This window comes from Octopus sinensis, linkage group LG10, assembly GCF_006345805.1.
Source record: "Octopus sinensis linkage group LG10, ASM634580v1, whole genome shotgun sequence".
NCBI classification, from domain to species: domain Eukaryota; kingdom Metazoa; phylum Mollusca; class Cephalopoda; order Octopoda; family Octopodidae; genus Octopus; species Octopus sinensis.
This window is the reverse complement of record NC_043006.1, coordinates 25,016,908-25,035,093: the sequence shown is the minus strand read 5'-3', so window position 1 is coordinate 25,035,093 and position 18,186 is coordinate 25,016,908. Positions and strand designations below refer to the sequence as shown.

General features: G+C 35.0%; 1 protein-coding gene across 15 annotated transcripts in view; it reads right to left on the bottom strand.

Moving 5' to 3' along the window:
• LOC115216158 (sickle tail protein-like) overlaps positions 1-18,186 on the bottom strand; it is a 460,762-nt gene that overhangs the window by 176,599 nt on the left and 265,977 nt on the right. For all 15 annotated transcript variants that reach the window (XM_036506378.1, XM_036506375.1, XM_036506376.1 and 12 more), the window contains 2 exons: positions 8,166-8,367; positions 6,083-6,281 (listed from right to left, as the gene is read on the bottom strand). In XM_036506378.1, the coding sequence (XP_036362271.1) occupies positions 6,083-6,281; positions 8,166-8,367 (401 nt within the window). The remainder of the gene's footprint in view (positions 1-6,082; positions 6,282-8,165; positions 8,368-18,186) is intronic.

Below are 18,186 nucleotides of genomic sequence, written 5' to 3'. Positions count from 1 at the left end.
ATATTGCTATGGGCTCGCCCTAGGCAAGAAGTTAAACATTTTTTTTGCCCATGAAACTACATGGACCCTAAGTAAGGCATGTGTAAAATTTGAATGAAATTGGTTGTGTAGTTCTCCAGTTTTAGAGAAACACACAGACAGACAGACACACATTCTCAGTTTTACATATAGAGAGATTATATAGGCTATAACCAGGAGGATGAAGCATATTTTATAAAAATATTACCTAAGGCTAAATGCAAATTGATTAAATTGTAATTTATATAAAACTAGATTAAGGTGTCCCGCTCTACGCGCAGGTGAGGGTGTGGTTGTTACTTTCTGTTACTTTCTTTCTGTTTCTTATCGCCACATTCCCCCTCTTTGTTTCTCTCTCACTTTCCCAGTCTCTTTTCCTTTTCCTTGGACTCCCCCTTGCTTTCTCTTACTCTCTATCTTTCTCTATCTATCTCTCCCCCCTTTATAAAAAATTAGATTTCCACGCTTAAATTACAAATCTGCTTCCACTTTACCATGTCGAAAATTTGATTGAAATTGAGCAAAAGGTGTCCAACCCCCAAGTGTCCGCAAAAATCAATAATATCCCCGTTTTCACAGCAAAGCAACCACTGTAGCGCCCCAAAACGTCTCCCAATCAATTTCTCACCTCAAGCTACCCCCTCCTGTAAATTTTAATCCCCTTCCAGCCCCATTTAGACCCCTTTTTACATAAAAATCCAATTTGTATCAACATTTGCCTTCATTTTATAGATTAGACAGATATACCCGGCCTTGCTTGGGACTAAAATAGTTTATTATTGTTTTACTTGTTTCGGTATTATAACCCGATTTCATTTGGGTCTATACGGACCACATTTTAAAAGATGAGGAATTTTGCCCTGGAGGCCATACCTTTCAATTGAGCAAACTCAAAGTTGCCATGCAAACTTGCTAGCACTTTTAACATAGGTGTGCATATTTGCAGCTCAATCTGACCATATATGCACACATTATATATATATATATATATATATATATAAAGTTAATCCAAACAAGAAAACAAAAACAAAAAAACGTGGAGCAAATAAAGTATTATTGGACGCTCAGGAAAGAAGGGAAGAAGGAGGGTTTGACGTTTCGAGCGGAGCTCTTCGTCGGAAACATAGGAGAAGGAAAGATCCCGAGAAGGGAAGACAGGGGAAAAAAATCGCTAGTGATACAGACGAGGGGAGCTCCTCTATGCTGATGACCTTGCTCTAATTGCTGAGTCGCTATCAGAACTGGAGGAGAAGTTTCAGGTGTGGAAACAAGGATTAGAATCGAAGGGCCTCAGAGTCAATCTAGCTAAAACCAAAGTCGTAATCAGTAGGAAGGTAGACAAATCACAAACACCTTCAGGTAGATGGCCCTGCTCGATCTGTAGAAAAGGTGTAGGTAGAAACTCTATAAGATGCACCAAGTGTAAGCTATGGACACATAAGAGATGCAGCAATGTCAAAGGAAGGCTAACTAGGAAGATGGTTTTTGTATGTGGCAGATGCTCAGGAACAATAAACACTGAAAATGCTCTGAGACCAACTTCCGTCACTTTCCAGGGAGAAAAACTAGAAATAGTTGATAGTTTCCGTTACCTAGGTGACCAAGTCAGCAGCGGGCGGGTGTGCTGAAAGTGTAACTGCTAGAGTAAGAATAGCTTGGGCAAAGTTCAGAGAGCTCTTACCTCTACTGGTGACAAAAGGCCTCTCGCACAGAGTGAGTGAAAGGCAGACTGTATGATGCGTGTATACGAACAGCCATGCTACATGGCAGTGAAACATGGGCCGTGACTGCTGAGGATATGCGTAAGCTCGCTAGAAATGAAGCCAGTATGCTCCGATGGATGTGTAATGCCGGTACTCACACTCGGCAGAGTGTAAGTACCTTGAGAGAAAAGCTGGACCTAAGAAGCATCAGTTGTGGTGAGCAAGAGAGACGTTTGCGCTGGTATGGTCATGTGGCGAGAATGGATGAAGATAGTTGTGTGAAAAAGTGCCACACCCTAGCGGTTGAGGGAACTGTGGAAGAGGCAGACCCAGGAAAACCTGGGACGAGGTGGTGGTGAAGCACGACCTTCGAACTTAGGTCTCACTGAGGAAATGACTAGAGACCGAGACCTCTGGAAGTGTGCTGTGCGCGAGAAGACCCGGCAGGACAAGTGAGTCCATAACCCGTGGCCTTCTACATGGGATGGAGCCAGCCTACGTATGCATACCTTCCCTTCTTGGGACACAAAACTCTACTTGTGAAGACGTGATGAGGCAAGTGAGGATCAGAATCGAAATCGATCAATGGAAATTGCGGATGTGCTACCAGTGCCGGTGGCATGTCAAAACTCTGCTTGTGAAGACCCGTTGAGGCAAGTGACGATCAGAATCGAAATCGATCAATGGAAATCGATCAATGGAAATTGCAGATGTGTTACCAGTGCCGGTGGCATGTAAGAGAACTTTCCGTTTCGCGACCGTTGCCAGCACCGCCCCGTTTCGTGTCCGTTGCCAGCCTCGCCTGGCCCTCGTGCCGGTGGCACATAAAAAGCACCATCCGTTCGTGGCCGTTTGCCAGCTCTGTCTGGCACCAGTGCGGGTGGCACGTAAAAAGCACCCACTACACTCACGGAGTGGTTGGCGTTAGGAAGGGCATCCAGCCGTAGAAACACTGCCAGATTTGACTGGGCCTGATGAAGCCTTCTGGCTTCACAGACCCCAGTAGAACCGTCCAACCCATGCTAGCATGGAAAACGGACGCTAAACGATGATGATGATGATGATGATGATACGCATTATATATACATGTCTACACATATATCTATAAATTAACACAATATATCTGATTAATAATATCTGTCATGATGTGTGGTGGCAGTGGGCGATAATAATTCCCTGTTCTAAAAGACCTGTGGCGGGAATATTTAAACATTTTCAGCTGTCAACGCTTTCTCTCTATAGATACAGACAGACATACAGTGAGAGAGGTGGTGGAAGAAAGAGTGACAGAGAGATGAAGCTGTCAAACGTCGTTATAGAGAGAAATTGGAGGGAAGGAAGGAAAGAGAGAAATGGAGGAAGACAAGGTGATATGCGAAAGAGAGAAACAACAAACACTTGTCAAAATGTGGGTTTTGTTGCCCTAGTAACCACAGGTTTTGAGATAGGGGTTTCTAACCTAGTCCACTCACTTCCTCGCCTCTTTTTACATGTCCCTGTAAATTTTGGAGCCAATCCGATCCCATCTAGTGCCCCTTAACCCGCTCCAATCGCAAAATGAGACAAACAAACTGTTCACATTTCAGCTTTATAGATATTGATTACGATCACTAGTATATGTTGTTAGAACTAAGGGTACACAAAAGTAACTTAAATATAATCAGTTACTAGTATTAATAATATTAAGAAGAGCTAGGCTAACTAAATATATTCCCTGAATCTTATTACTATTAATTAAGGTCTATATTGTAGGGTCATAAATGTACATCCAGCGCTTGAAGAATCAGTTTAAAGTATAAGAAAGTTCTATGGATAGAATGTGAGCATTTGATCCTGAATTCATCAGATCTATTAAGATTAATTAAGATTTTCAATTTTTCCAAACAGCATAGGCATAGGTGTGGCTGTGTGGTAAGTAGCTTGCTTACAAACCACATGGTTCCGGGTTCAGTCCCACTGCGTGGCACCTTGGGTAAGTGTCTTATACTATAGCCTCAGGCTGACCAAAGCCTTGTGAGTGGATTTGGTAGACAGAAACTGAAAGAAGCCCGTCGTATATATGTATATATATATATATGTATATATATATATGTATGTGCATGTTTGTGTGTCTGTGTTTGTCCCCCCACATTGCTTGACAACCGATGCTGGTGTGTTTACGTCCCCATAACTTAGTGGTTTGGCAAAAAAGAGACCATGATTGCTGCTTTGTGAGCAGAAAATGAAATAAAAATGTTTTGTGTAACATCATTCATGAACTGCCAGTTACTTTACAAGACACAAAGTTAAAATTGGAAAACAATAAATTCCTTATAAAAATGAAAGAAATACTGAAGGCTAAAAGAGATAGAAATATATGCAACACGAATGTGAATCATTTATCATTGTGTGACAATGTGTTGATGTAGGCACAAAGAGTTGTAGTGCCAGCCACAATACAAAAGCATTTATTAAAGGAATTTCATATTGGTCACCCAGGGATTTCAAGAATGAAATCATTAATGAAAAGTTACATGCATTGGCCAACAATGGACCACGACATTGAAGAATCTGCAAAATCATGCAAAGGGTGAGCCTTAGCTGCAAAAGCCCCAACTACATAATGGCAACAGTGGCCAAAAACAGATGTACCACGGGCCAGGCTGCATGTTGATTATGCAGGTCCACTTAAGGGTTCATATTACCTTGTTGTGGTGGAAAATTTTTCGAAGTGGCTGGAAGTGCATAAATGTAAAAAGTCAGCATCTGCAGTTACAATAAGTTATTTTTACATGAATTGTTCACCAGATATGATATTCCAGATACCATTGTGTCTGATAATGGAACTCATTTTACCATAGATGAGTCCAGAAAATTTTTCAAAATGCTTGTTATCAAGCATGTCACCACTTCGCCCTATCATCTTAGGTCAAATAGACAAGTGGAGCATTTTGTTGATAGTTTCAAGAGGGTGTTGAAAAAGGCAAACAATGAAGTGATGGACGATTTTGCACTTCAACAATTTTTAAGAGTGTACCAAGTAAAACCTAATCTGAACACATCGTCAGGAATGATGAAGGTCAAATCTGTCTTTCATAAAATGATATTGAGTGAAAATATAAAAAAGGTGAACAACAAAAATACTTCAAAATTCTTCAAGTTAGGTGACAAAGTTATTTTTTATAGATATGGTAAAGAAAGCTGAGAGGACAGTATAATTATTAAACAAATTGAAAGAATGATATTCCTGGTAAAAGGTAAAAATGTCAAATATAAAAGACATATTACCCAACTTAAAAAAAGAGATTCATGGAAAAAATAGCCTCAACAAATGGAATTCCCATAGAACTATTGTACGACACGTTTGATGTACCAACACCCAAACAATTTGAAATTACATGTTCTAGCATCAGAAAATGGAAAAGAATGGAAACACTGGAATTGAACCCTAAATGTAAGAGATATTAAACTCTGAGTGGAGCTCAATTCTCAAAAGGGGAGAAGATAGGGGAGATTGATTCTAAAAAGGGGAGACAGTGGACTGTCTCACTGTTATAAAGTAAAGAACTGTGAGTGATTGGCAGTTTGGGTTGGAAGGCAGTTCACTGTGAGCCATGATTGAGAGCATTGAGTCTCATGTAATATTAATAGTAGTGCATCGTGTAAATACTTTCTTTCCCCCAACACTTCATTATATTATATATCCAATAGAAGGATATAAAAATATATACACTAGGTTCTTCAGTTGATAGGACTCTTGATCAAGACAGATTTCTGCATTTTGGGAGGCAATTTATAATGCTTCAGTAAACTAAGCTTTTTGTTTTTCCATTTGGTGCATAGATGTAAAGACTTTTCTTAGCCTGCTGTTGACGTTTTGTGGGGTTTTTTTTTTACTCTGTCACACTAATGAAATTCCTTATACACATGCTCTCTCTCTCTCACACATACAAACACAGAGCATGAGTAAGATACATATATACTGAGTAAGGGGGAGTATGACAAATATATATAGACAGGGAGAAGTTTACAATGAGGAAAGTGTAAATGAAAGAGATAGACAAAGAGAGAGAGAGAATAAGTTAGACATATATATATATATATGGAGAGAGAGAGAGAGAGAGAGAGAGAGAGAGAGAGAGAGAGAGAGATCTTTTCTGTTGCTGTTACTGATTTTGAAATTTTAAAAGTGAAAATTTTTCAATTTGGTATATTGATATACTTTTTCACACTGGAAAAGAGAGGGGAGGACATATTCATATTGATAACATCTATTGAATTCGACCCAACGATAATGAGTTAGATAATTTTATGAGTAATGTAGCATACAAAAGAGTGAAGAATTTTCAATGAAAAATGAAGAAAATAGTCATATGCATTACCTCAAATCTTCGAGTTGGTAATATATATTTGTTCGTGGATCAACAATATAAATCTTGTTTCTTGGGGATTCCATAAACTCCATTGTGAGTTTGTCAGCAAATGACCGTACAAAGAGAGCCCGGACAGTATCCAATGTTGTGATTTCATTTGGTAAGGATGCTTTTTTAGTTTCATCTTTATAGACTAAAAAAACTAACCCTGAAAATCAAGAAGAAAAAATGAAAGAAAAACAAATAAGTGAATTCGAATGAACTGTACAAAAATCTTACCATTACTTGATAAAACCTTACTATTTCATTATAAGCTTTCTCTATACTGGTCAGTTTTTTTTTGCTTGGGTTTGCCATTTATTATGGCTAATTCCTTTCCACTTCATGTTCCTTTTTGTAGTATCTCTGAATCTTCCTTGGTTTATTTTCCCCTTGCATAGTTGGGAGAAAAGGATTTGTCTGGAGAGTCTGTTGTTGTCCATCCTGTGTATGTGGCCCAACCAACGTAAATTTCTATCATAAGGATCTCTTCATTTCTGATCTTGTCAAAGAGAATAATATTCATAAATTGTTGCAGCTATCTCATCATATATGTATGTAACTTGTCCAGGTTTCAGCTCCATACAGCAGGGAAGAAAATACTATAGCCTGGTATACTTTACATTTGACACTTATAGCAACATGCCTATTTTTCCACAGTCTCTCTTGTAGCCTGCTAAATGAAGTACCAGCTCTGTTCGTTCTGCATGTGATTTCTTTATTTGAAATTTAATTAAATTAAAATAGATGGATAAATTAGTATAGTTTTACTTAAAATCTCCGAGAAGTTAAGGAGATAGACAAAGAACATGCTGCCTTCACTTCAGCTTAGAGTAGCTTCTAAGCTGAAGTGAAGGTAGCATGTTCTTTGTCTATCTTAACTTCTTGGAGATTTTAAGTAAAATTATACTAATGTGTCCATCTATTTTAATTTAATTAAATTCTGTCTTTGTGCAGCTGAGGATTGCTCTGCATTTAAATTGATGTAATGGTTGCATTGTTCATTTAAATGGAATTGCATGAAACGATCGTACTGCATTACCTCTGGATATCCTTGTTGCTTATTTTGATTTTAATCACCTTATTTTGAAATTGTATGGATAATACAATACTAAATTCTGGTGCCTCAACTTAGGTGCCATATTCATCTGAATCAAAATTTTTGCTGAATTCATCTACCATACCCAAACGATATATATATATAGTTTAGTACAAAAAAAAAAACAGATTCTAAATTTCGGAGGACAATGAAAGTTAATTTTTCTTCATAAGAAAAGAATTTAATTTCATACACATGAAAATGTCCATTTTATATGTTATTAGTTGAAAAATATCCTCGTTTCTCTCAGTTTATATAATGTTATTACTTGTTCTATTCTTTGAAATGTTTATCAAAAATAAAGCATTTTTCTTAATTGTAAAAGACTATGAAAGGCAAATTAAAATAATGAGTAAAAAATGTAAAGTATGTCAAAATGTCATACATCAAATTATACTCATACAAGCCTCTAATTAGCATCAGATGTAATTAGCAAAATTACAAGAACTGTCAAGAATATGGATGTTGTACTCAGTAGCATAGATGGACCACAAGGAAATAAAAAAAAATGTTACTGATAATAAAACATACTAAATGCTGTTCTTTCCTTATGGTAGAAATGAGCAGAAAGTAGAAAATTAAACAAACAAATAAGCAAACATTGAAAAAGTATTAATTTTATATTTTAGCTGCTCAAGTTCTATTATTTTCATTTAACTTTTTAATGTCAGGGGGGTTTTCAAGACCTTCACAAAAATAATAACAGGTGATTAATTATTAAAAAAATATATAACAACCCAAGTTGAGATCAAAGTATCTTAAAAGTAAAAGCGATGTCATGTTAAAATAAAAGTCATGCATCCAAGCATGCAGTTGTGCATGTTTTTCTATTTGCTTTACTCTACTTGACTGAAAATAGACACAATTCCAATTTCATAATTTCAAGATTGAAATGAAAACATCTGTTCCAACAATATCTGGAGTTCACGAATAAGATCAAAATTTCTACTTTACCTAATGGCCGCTCAAATGTACTTGATGAGGAACGAATGATAGGAAGGCTTGATCTTAAATATTGACCTCTTTGAATGTTTCCAGCAGACGATGTTTCTATATCAGACATGGTACCATTGTCATCATACTCTACAGACTGGTTTAAGTTTGAGTTATAAGTCACTATAGTGGCACGCCGTCTTTGATCTCTTTGATGTGGAGCCTAAAAGATTCCAAAGAAAATAGAAAAAATTCAGTTCATAAATCCATTTATTCTTGGAGAACAATAAAAAAAAGGAAAAGAAAAAAATGAATGGGTAGTTGATTGAATTTATGCAATTTTTCCCCTCTTCCAATCACCTTATTGAAGAAGCCTATACATGACCACTCAGTTACTAGAAATAGTAACAAATTTGTTGTTTAACTTATATACTCTCTCTTTACTCTTTTACTCATTTCAGTCATTTGACTGCGGCCATGCTGGAGTACTGCCTTTAGTCGAGCAAATTGACCCAAGGACTTATTCTTTGGAAGCTTAGTACTTATTTCTATCGGTCTCTTTTTGCCAAACTGCTAAGTTACAGGGATGTAAACACACCACCATCAGTTGTCAAACGATGTTGGAGGACAAACACAGACACACAAACACACACATATATATATACATATATATATATATATGTGTGTGTGTGTGTGTATGTGTGTGTGTGTCTGTGTGTATAAAAAATACAAACTAGGACAAGAACACAAAACATTTAGAAGACGATAGAAAAAACACGGACGGGACATTCGAAGCCATCATTCTTCAGTCAAGAACTGGATCATCCTTGCAATTTTGGCTGATACATATATACGATGGGTTTCTTTCAGTTTCTGTCTTTCAAATCCACTCACAAGGCTTTGGTCGGCCTGAGGCTATAGTAGAAGACACTTGCCCAAGGTGCCACGTAGTGGGTATGAACCCAGACCATGTGGTTGGTAAGCAAGCTACTTACCACTCAGCCACACCTGCGCCTTTGATTTTTAATATTGACATTAAACATTAATTAAAATGCATTAATACCTTATACATTTTATATTCTACTACACTTTGAATACTTTCTAATACTATTTGGATTGCGTAATTATTTTGTTTTTAATAAAGCTTACTTATAAAAAAAAACCCCTATTTCTCATCAAAACAGCAACCTGCACACTATCTAACCAGCTTGTAATATTGTTATGCTTGTGTAGTTCAGCACTGTGTGCCTTTTATATGCTTGCATGAGGTGAGGATTATTTAAGATGGCTACCAGTTTCATGTATGGGACAGTCTTTATTGTGTGCCACTGTGATAACATTAGTGAATACGCTTTTTTTTTTTATTTGTTTCAGTCATTTTCACTGCAGCCATACTGGAGCACTGCCTTTAGTCGAGCAAATCGACCCCGGGACTTATTCTTTGTAAGCCCAGTACTTATTCTATCGGTCTCTTTTGCTGAACCGCTAAGTTACGGGGACATAAACACACCAGCATCGGTTGTCAAGCAATGCTAGGGGGACAAACACTGACACACAAACATACACACGCATATATATACATATATACAACGGGCTTCTTTCAGTTTCCGTCTACCAAATCCACTCACAAGGCCTTGGTTGGCCCGAGGCTATAGTAGAGGACACTTGCCCAAGGTACCACACAGTGGGACTGAACCCGGAACCATGTGGTTGGTAAGCAAGCCACTTACCACTCCTGCGCCTCTGAAGATTTGAAATTGCTTACTGCTGTAGACTTATAATAAATACTGTAAATAAAACATCTCCCTCAAATAACATCCTGTTATTACAAAAAAGGATACATTGGATAATATAGTCCTGGATATACTGTTCTTGAAACTAAAGTGGTGTGATAATGCTGAAATACCTTTGATCATAAGTCTCCTCAATCAGGGCCAACCTTTAGTGAGGGAGATTATGTGGTTGCTTGATATGTTAGAAATTGCAATTAAAAGCCCTTTGAATTACACTCTATTGTGTTAAATAAAGAAGGACACTTTGAATAATATAATTCTAGATGGAATGGTAAAGGTTAGCACACTTTTGATCAGAGAGTTACTCAGTCAAGGGCTGACAAGGGATTAAGCAATAGCTTGTGAGCATGTTGTCAAAGCAATGTTAAAATCTTCAATGAAGAGGAAAAAAAAACTGGGAAAAGATAACTGTTAATATGTGGTCTCCTGAAGGCAGCAAGCTGGCAGAAACGTTAGCATGCTGAGTGAAATGCTTAGCAGTATTTTGTCTGTCTTTACGTTCTGAGGTTAAATTCCACTGAGATCGACTTTGCCTTTCATCTTTTCAGGGTTGATAAATTAAGTACCAGGTGCATACTGGAGTCAATCTAATCGACTGGCCCCTCCCCCAAAATTTCGGGCCTTGTGCCTAGAGCAGAAAAGAATATTTGGTCTCCTGCCACCTAATACCATGTACTTTTATGTAATAAATGTTTTTGTTTTTAGTATCATGATGTACAGAAAAAGATGAGTTGAGTTAAATTTGTAATGCAGCACTTTAAAATATGCTGCACAACTTCACATATCCTAAACACAATAAGTAATTTTGAAACTGACTTTGAATTTTACAGATATAAACTATAAAAGTGTTTTTGCTTTAAAGTCAATCTGTGGAAAGTAAACCAGTACAGAAGGATATTAAAAACATAATGCAGAATATAAAATCTTCTATTATGCTTCCATTTAAATACTTACGTTTTCCCAATAGAAATTTAGAAAATTACAGTTTATAATAATATAATAATGAAATTATTGTATACAGTGCTCAGGTGCACCACAACTTGTCAGAAAGTGCATATAAAGTGTATGCAGTAATGTACAAATGTCTGGAAAGCGAACAATGTATGAGTCAGATACATGCTTGTGTGTGTATGGAGGGGAGAAAATCAGGTGTAGTGTTGGCGAATCTCAGAAAGTATGGAAGTTTTGAAGGATGCAGTGCTCCGACAACTAACAACTGATGCCAGCAGTTTGTTCTATGCTTCAGCAACTCTCAGCGTGAAAAAATGTTTCCTAAAGTCATGGGAGCTGTGCTGTTTTCTGACTTTGTAAATATGCCCACGGGTGTTAGACGGGTGGAGTTTGAAAAGGTGCTCAGAGTTATTGTTTGTAATGTTATTCTAACATTTACAGAAGTGTCTCTATCAGTTTATATTCACATTTTAATAATGATAGTATCTATGCATTATCCTATAGTAATAAGATATTTCTGTTTTGGGTTGTTACTAATGAAATGATTTAGCTGAGTTGAGTTGAATGCAAATTTTTGTTTGAAATTTTAAATACAAAAATATTTTTTTATTGTCACATCCAATGACAGAAAAATGGTTAAAAAGTTAAAACAATTATGAAGTCGAGAATGACAATAGATGCAAGTGGTGACCATCTAATAATTTGACAATGGCAGTAGTCTGATGATGTTAATATGCACATGTTGAAACAGTACATCAAGTATTGAAAAAGTTCCTAGAGGTGATTTAACATGGTGATGAACAAGAGATACAACTTCTGACAAGAGATACAACTTTGTTGATACCAGCCCACACCATACAGGCTGCTATCTTCAGGATGGGATTTTCACCAAGATGTGCAGAAAAAAACCAAGTAACTGTTCTTTTTTTGAACATAGGGACGTTTGTGACTAACAGAGATGTAACAGCAAATATAACTAGAAGAGAGTAGAGGAAGTTTGAAAGAGGGGAGAGAGAAAGAATCTATAAATTTGAGGAGTTTTCAGCTTTATCCTGATCTGCAGCTGAACTCTTGGAGATTGATAAGAGGCAGTGTTCAGTGCATTGATGTGGATGTGAAAAAGTACATCTGAGCCCTTAATGTGCCAAATATCTATGGTGCATTGAGAAATGAAATCAAGTGTATGTTAGCAGTTTGTGATCAGTGTAGACAGAGAACATGGAACCCTTTAGCATGTGATGGAAATGTTTCACATTGAGGTACACTGCTAGCAATTCCTGGTTAAAAATACTGTATTCCATTTTGGCTGGTTTGAGTTGATTGGAGAAAAGAAAAAGCAGAACTGTTAACAATCTACTAAAGAATGCTACAAGCAATGTGGTGTATCAGGCTTCAGATGAACCAAAATGATGGCATCAGCTAGGAGTTTCTTGATTTTATTAAAGGAAGCATACTCTGTGTCATCAGGAGTGATAAGCTTTTCTATTTGTCATCATCATCATCATTGTTTGACCGTGGTCGAGACAATGGAATTTACTATGCTACGCCAGACTTCACGGTCCATCATAGCATTACGGAGGTCCTGTTGCTGGATGCCTGTATCCCTGGAGATTAAATCAGGGTAGGAGAGTGTGCGCCCTCTGGTATTGCGAGTAGATGGCTTCCAGAGGAGAAGAGTAGAAACTGCCTTGTTTTCAGTTCTACAACAATGTCCAGCAAACTGGACTCTCCTACCTTTCACAAGAGATGACACAGGTGGTATTTTCCCATATATTTAAAATCTTCAAAGCCACAGTCGAACCAATTCTACTCTATGGCTCAGAAACCTGGACGTTATCAAAGAAGCTTGAGAGGTGGTTGGATGGAACCTACACTCGCCTCCTTATGAGAGCTCAAAATCTCTCGTGGAAGCATCATGCAACCAAAATTCCAATATATGGGAAAATACCACCTGTGTTATCCTATTTGTGATGTTGGAGGACATAAGTGAGGGGTTGCAGAAGTTCTGAACAGTGAAGAATAAACTGACAATAAAAACTGATCAAGCCAATAAACTATCTTAGTTTGTTTCAACAAAGTAGCAGAGAGGAAAATCTAAAATTGACTGAACTCTGTTGCTGAGAAGGTGAGTTCTCTTTTCATCAATACACTGTCCTAGATGGTAGAGATGGAGTGTCAAACCAATTCGTCAAGGAAAGAGGATAAGAAAAGGATATAGACAGTGGATCCAGAAGAAGAGAGGAGAAGTTGAGGTTATGAGAGTGAGGGGGGAGAGTAACAGTTGCTATGAGATGGGGGTAGAGGTGAACTGCTGAACAGATGTGGAGGTTCAGCTTGATGGGAAATATCAGTAGGGGGCAGGTAAGGTGAGAGAGACAGAAATGGCTCAGGGATGATAAATCAAGAATAGGGGATGATGAAAAAGGTGTTGAAATTAGAGACTTTTTTAGTATTTTGTTAATGTTAGTTTCTTTTCTTTTTTTAGCCATTTTTTTATATATTTGATTTTGAATAATTGTTGTTACATTATTTCATGGGAAATTTTTAACGTTATAAGGTTGTTTGTTGAGTTAGATATATTATTTGATTGGGTAAGTTGTAGTTTTAGAAGATTAGTTTGCTTGATTTCTAGATTGGTATGTATTTTCAGGGTTAGATGCATAGAGGCGCAGGAGTGGCTGTGTGGTAAGTAGCTTGCTAACCAAACACATGGTTCCGGGTTCAGTCCCACTGCGTGGCATCTTGGGCAAGTGTCTTCTGCTATAGCCCCGGGCCGACCAATGCCTTGTGAGTGGATTTGGTAGACGGAAACTGAAAGAAGCCTGTCGTATATATGTATGTGTGTGTGTGTGTTTGTGTGTCTGAGTTTGTTCCCCTAGCATTGCTTGACAACCGATGCTGGTGTGTTTACGTCCCCGTCACTTAGTGGTTCGGCAAAAGAGACCGATAGAATAAGTACTGGGCTTACAAAGAATAAGTCCCGGGGTCGATTTGCTTGACTGAAGGCGGTGCTCCAGTCAAAATGACTGAAACAAGTAAAAGAGTAAAAGAGAGGGAGATGTTAATGTTAAGTGATTTATGATGGTATTAATATTATTTGTTTTGTCTATAATTTTTTTGATTTTTATTCCTAGATTTGTTAGTTTGATTTTGGGATGAGATGGATTAGGATTAGTATCACTTTGTCTAGTTATTTATTATCAGAATAATAAATCTTTGACAGTGTTAATAAATCGAGTTGGAGATTGTTTTATTTTAGCTAGGATTAGTATTATATCATTGTTAGGATATTGAAATTATTTATGTATTTGATATTTTTGGTTTTTTGACATTTGTATGGTTTTTGTAGCTATTGCTGGAATAACTAAAAGGGCTCGTAAAACAGTTAGAATATCATACTCTACTCTACCAAATATAAGTACCATCATAGCTAAATTAAATAGAAAAAATTAAACTAGCCAGAAATGTTGGAAATAATAATAATAATAATAATAATAATAATAATAATAATAATAATAATAATGGTAATAATAATAATAATAATAATAATAATAATAATAATAATAATATAATAATATTATAGACGAGTTAGATCAATACTAAACACAGAGCTCAATGCTAAAAACAAGATAATAGGTATCAACACTTTAGCTGTCCCAGTTATAAGTTACAGCTACAATATCCTTAACTGGACACGAAATGAACTGACCAAAATAGATAGGAAAACAAGAAAAATAATGACAGGATCTAGGATGCATCACCAAAATTTGACATAGAAAGACTATATATACAACGTATAGAAGGTGGTAGAGGCCTTATACAGCTGGAAAACTACTATAAAATAACCACCATAGGACTGCAAAAATATCTACTTCAGAAGGAGGAAAACTGATCCAGATAGTGGCAAAACACGAGCAAAACAAAAAACTGTTCTCAGTATTTAAGGAAGCTGACAAATACAAACAAGAAATCATACCACCTAATAAACATGAAGAAGAAGAAGAATATGAAGAAACAACAAAAGCTATAAAACAAATGAAATCCAAACTAAAAATAGAACAGCAACGAACCATGATAAAACGATGGCAAGAAAAGCCCCTTCATGGTAAATACTGGACTAAACTAAACGCAAAAGAAATAGACAAAGAAAAATCCCAGCAATGGTTGAGAAGCTCAGGACTCAAAGCAGAAACAGAGGGATTTTTAATTGCAGCACAAGACCAAAGCCTCCCCACCAGAAATTACCAAAAACATGTAATGAAAAGAAATATTACAAGTAACTGCAGAATATGTGGAGATGGATAAGAAACAATAAATCATATTATCTCTGGCTGCCCAGTCCTGGCTAAGAAGGAATATATTCACAGACATGACAGAGTTGGAACCTACATACATTGGAAGCTATGCCAACATTATGGAATAACAACAGAAAAAAGATGGTATAGGCACACACCAGAAAAGGTCACAGAAAACGAGAAAGCAACCATACTCTGGGATATGCCGATACACACAGATAGAGAAATTAAGGCCAACAGACCAGATATAGTTGTCAGAGATCATGAAGAAAAAAATGCTTTCTAATTGATGTATCAATACCGGCTGATGACAACGTGTCTCTAAAAGAAATGGAGAAACTCTCAAAATACAAAGACCTGGAAATAGAGGTAACTAGAATGTGGAATCTGAAAACAGAAACAATTCCTATCATAGTAGGTGCATTAGGCATGATAAAAAAATATTCAGACAAATACATAACAAAAACACCAGGACTTACAAACACATATAACATACAGAAAATTGCACTACTAGGCACTGCACACATCCTACGCAGAACACTTTCCATACAATAACCATCAGAGCATCACAACAAATCACAGCACATACCCAAGGCACACAGAGCTGCGCTCGGTAGTGAAGTGAAAGCACGCTATAAAAATAAAACTACTGAATAATAATAATAATAATAATAATAATATTAATATAAATAATAATAATAATAATATCAATAATATCAATAATAACAGTAATAATGAGAATGATACTAACAATAATAATAGAAATAAAAATGAAAATGATAGAAATAAAAATAATAGTTATATGAAATAAAAAAAAATAATAATATTTCTACTAACCAAAACTCAAACACCTATAATGATAATAATATTATTGAAATTGATGAGGTGCGTGATATAAATGATATTAGGACTAATAATACTGAATATTACTGAATACAGTTCCAGTACATATGCGCACATAGATACTACTTGTATATATGATGGTAATAAGATAAACATATGATAAGGGGGTGGAGGAAAAATTGGAAACAAACAGTCAAAACCATAACTTACCTAATAATATAATTATAGATAAGGATGATACTATTAATGTTAATAATGGTTTAAATAATAATAATAAAAGCAACTTGTTTCCAAATAATACTAATATCAAAAATGATTCCCCTTGTTGTAATTGTAGAACCAAGTCCCACTGTCCAGTATCTAGTCGGTGTCTGGTCCAAAACGTAGTATATAAATGTACAGTAATGACTTCAAATAACTTTATTTACTTCGGTTGCACAATAGATTTGAAGAAATGTATAAACAATCACAATTCATCTTTTAGACTTAAACATAAGGCAAGTTGCACAACATTATCTAATAAAATTTGGAGTTAAAAGAAAAGAAAATTAGATTTAGCCTTAAATGGGACATAATAAGAAAGGCACAACCTTATAAAAATAGTAAAGATGGATGTGAGCTTTGCTCTATGGAAATATATGAAATTTTGAAACATAGAGATAATGTAAACTTATTAAATAACCATTTTGAACTAGAAGTATCGTGTATACATTTAAATATTCTTAAATTTTAGATCTTAATGTTTTTTTAAAAAATCAATAAGGAAATAGCATACTCTACTACTTTTTATTATTTAATCAGCAATGGTTATTAAGAAATTTAATAACATAAGCAAATTGAATAAAGTTGAATAAAATTTTTTAAATTTCTATAATTATTACATGAATTCTATATATCTAATGAAGTTATTAAGTTGTATACTTAATGCACAATAAGTTTTAAAGATTTGGTAATTTTCATATCTATTTCTGCGAGAATTCTACTCCACCTAATCCTTTTTCAATATTATAAATATTACCTCTGATAAACCTAAATTATTATACCCCATATAACAACACTTCACTCTTAATACAAAATATAAATTGAATATTTCTATTTTCATTTTTTTAAAATTTACATTTTGGTTACCTCCCTTCCATTGTATTTTAAAGATTTTGGTATGTGAGCCAATTAATGCCTTATTTACTGAGAATCTCCTCATAAAAAGATCTTCTAAATGCCTGTAATTAATATTCAAAACCTGATAAAGAATAGATAACAATATCTAAGTTACTTGGTTTTTATTTCTCTAAAACAACTCTACCCTCATGATCTTTGTATGTATTAGAAAGCTTTATAAATAGATTATAAATAAATAAGAAAATGACATTTTATAAGTACCAATTAATAATTATAAATTATCATATAAGGAATAATAATAGCATTTTCTTAAATCTATAATAGAACCCAAAATTTTATATAAGTTTTATTAATAATATAACTTTTGTCCAATAACTTGATCATTTCTTTACCTGGTATTAAACACAAGTCATTTATGGTAATTCTCATGATAAGTAAATATAAATTTTAGTCTAAAAATTATAGAATTTTAAGAAAATTTCTTCTTACAACTTACCTCACCTATTAATATAAATAAGCTAGGTATATTTTATAATAAGTTTTTAGAACACATATCTGTTCTACCCCTTGTCTATAATATTCTTCAGGAATTTATATTTATTTTTCATTATGCTCATTTACATTTCTTCATTTTAATTTTAAACCATTTTTTCTTACTTATTTACTCACTATATCATTTTATTTATAATATATTTCTGTAAATTTCATACTCAACCTCATAAAGAACCATACTGATATATATTTCACTATTTATTTTATAATACAAGAAATATGTTCTAAGATTATTAGCATATAGAAAATATATAAATTTTTAACATATTCCTTTAATTTAACTTATTAATACCAAGTTTATATAAATATGGAATTGTTTCTACATTCTCCATCCCTATTGTGTAAAATACTGAAATTATTCTGAGTTTTTTGTGTGTGGATAAAAACGCCCTAAAATGTAACTATACATTTCAAATTATTGCTGAGTTTATGGTTGTTAGATAGTTAAGCAATATAAGTTTTACTCTCCCTACCCCATCAGCTTAAGCC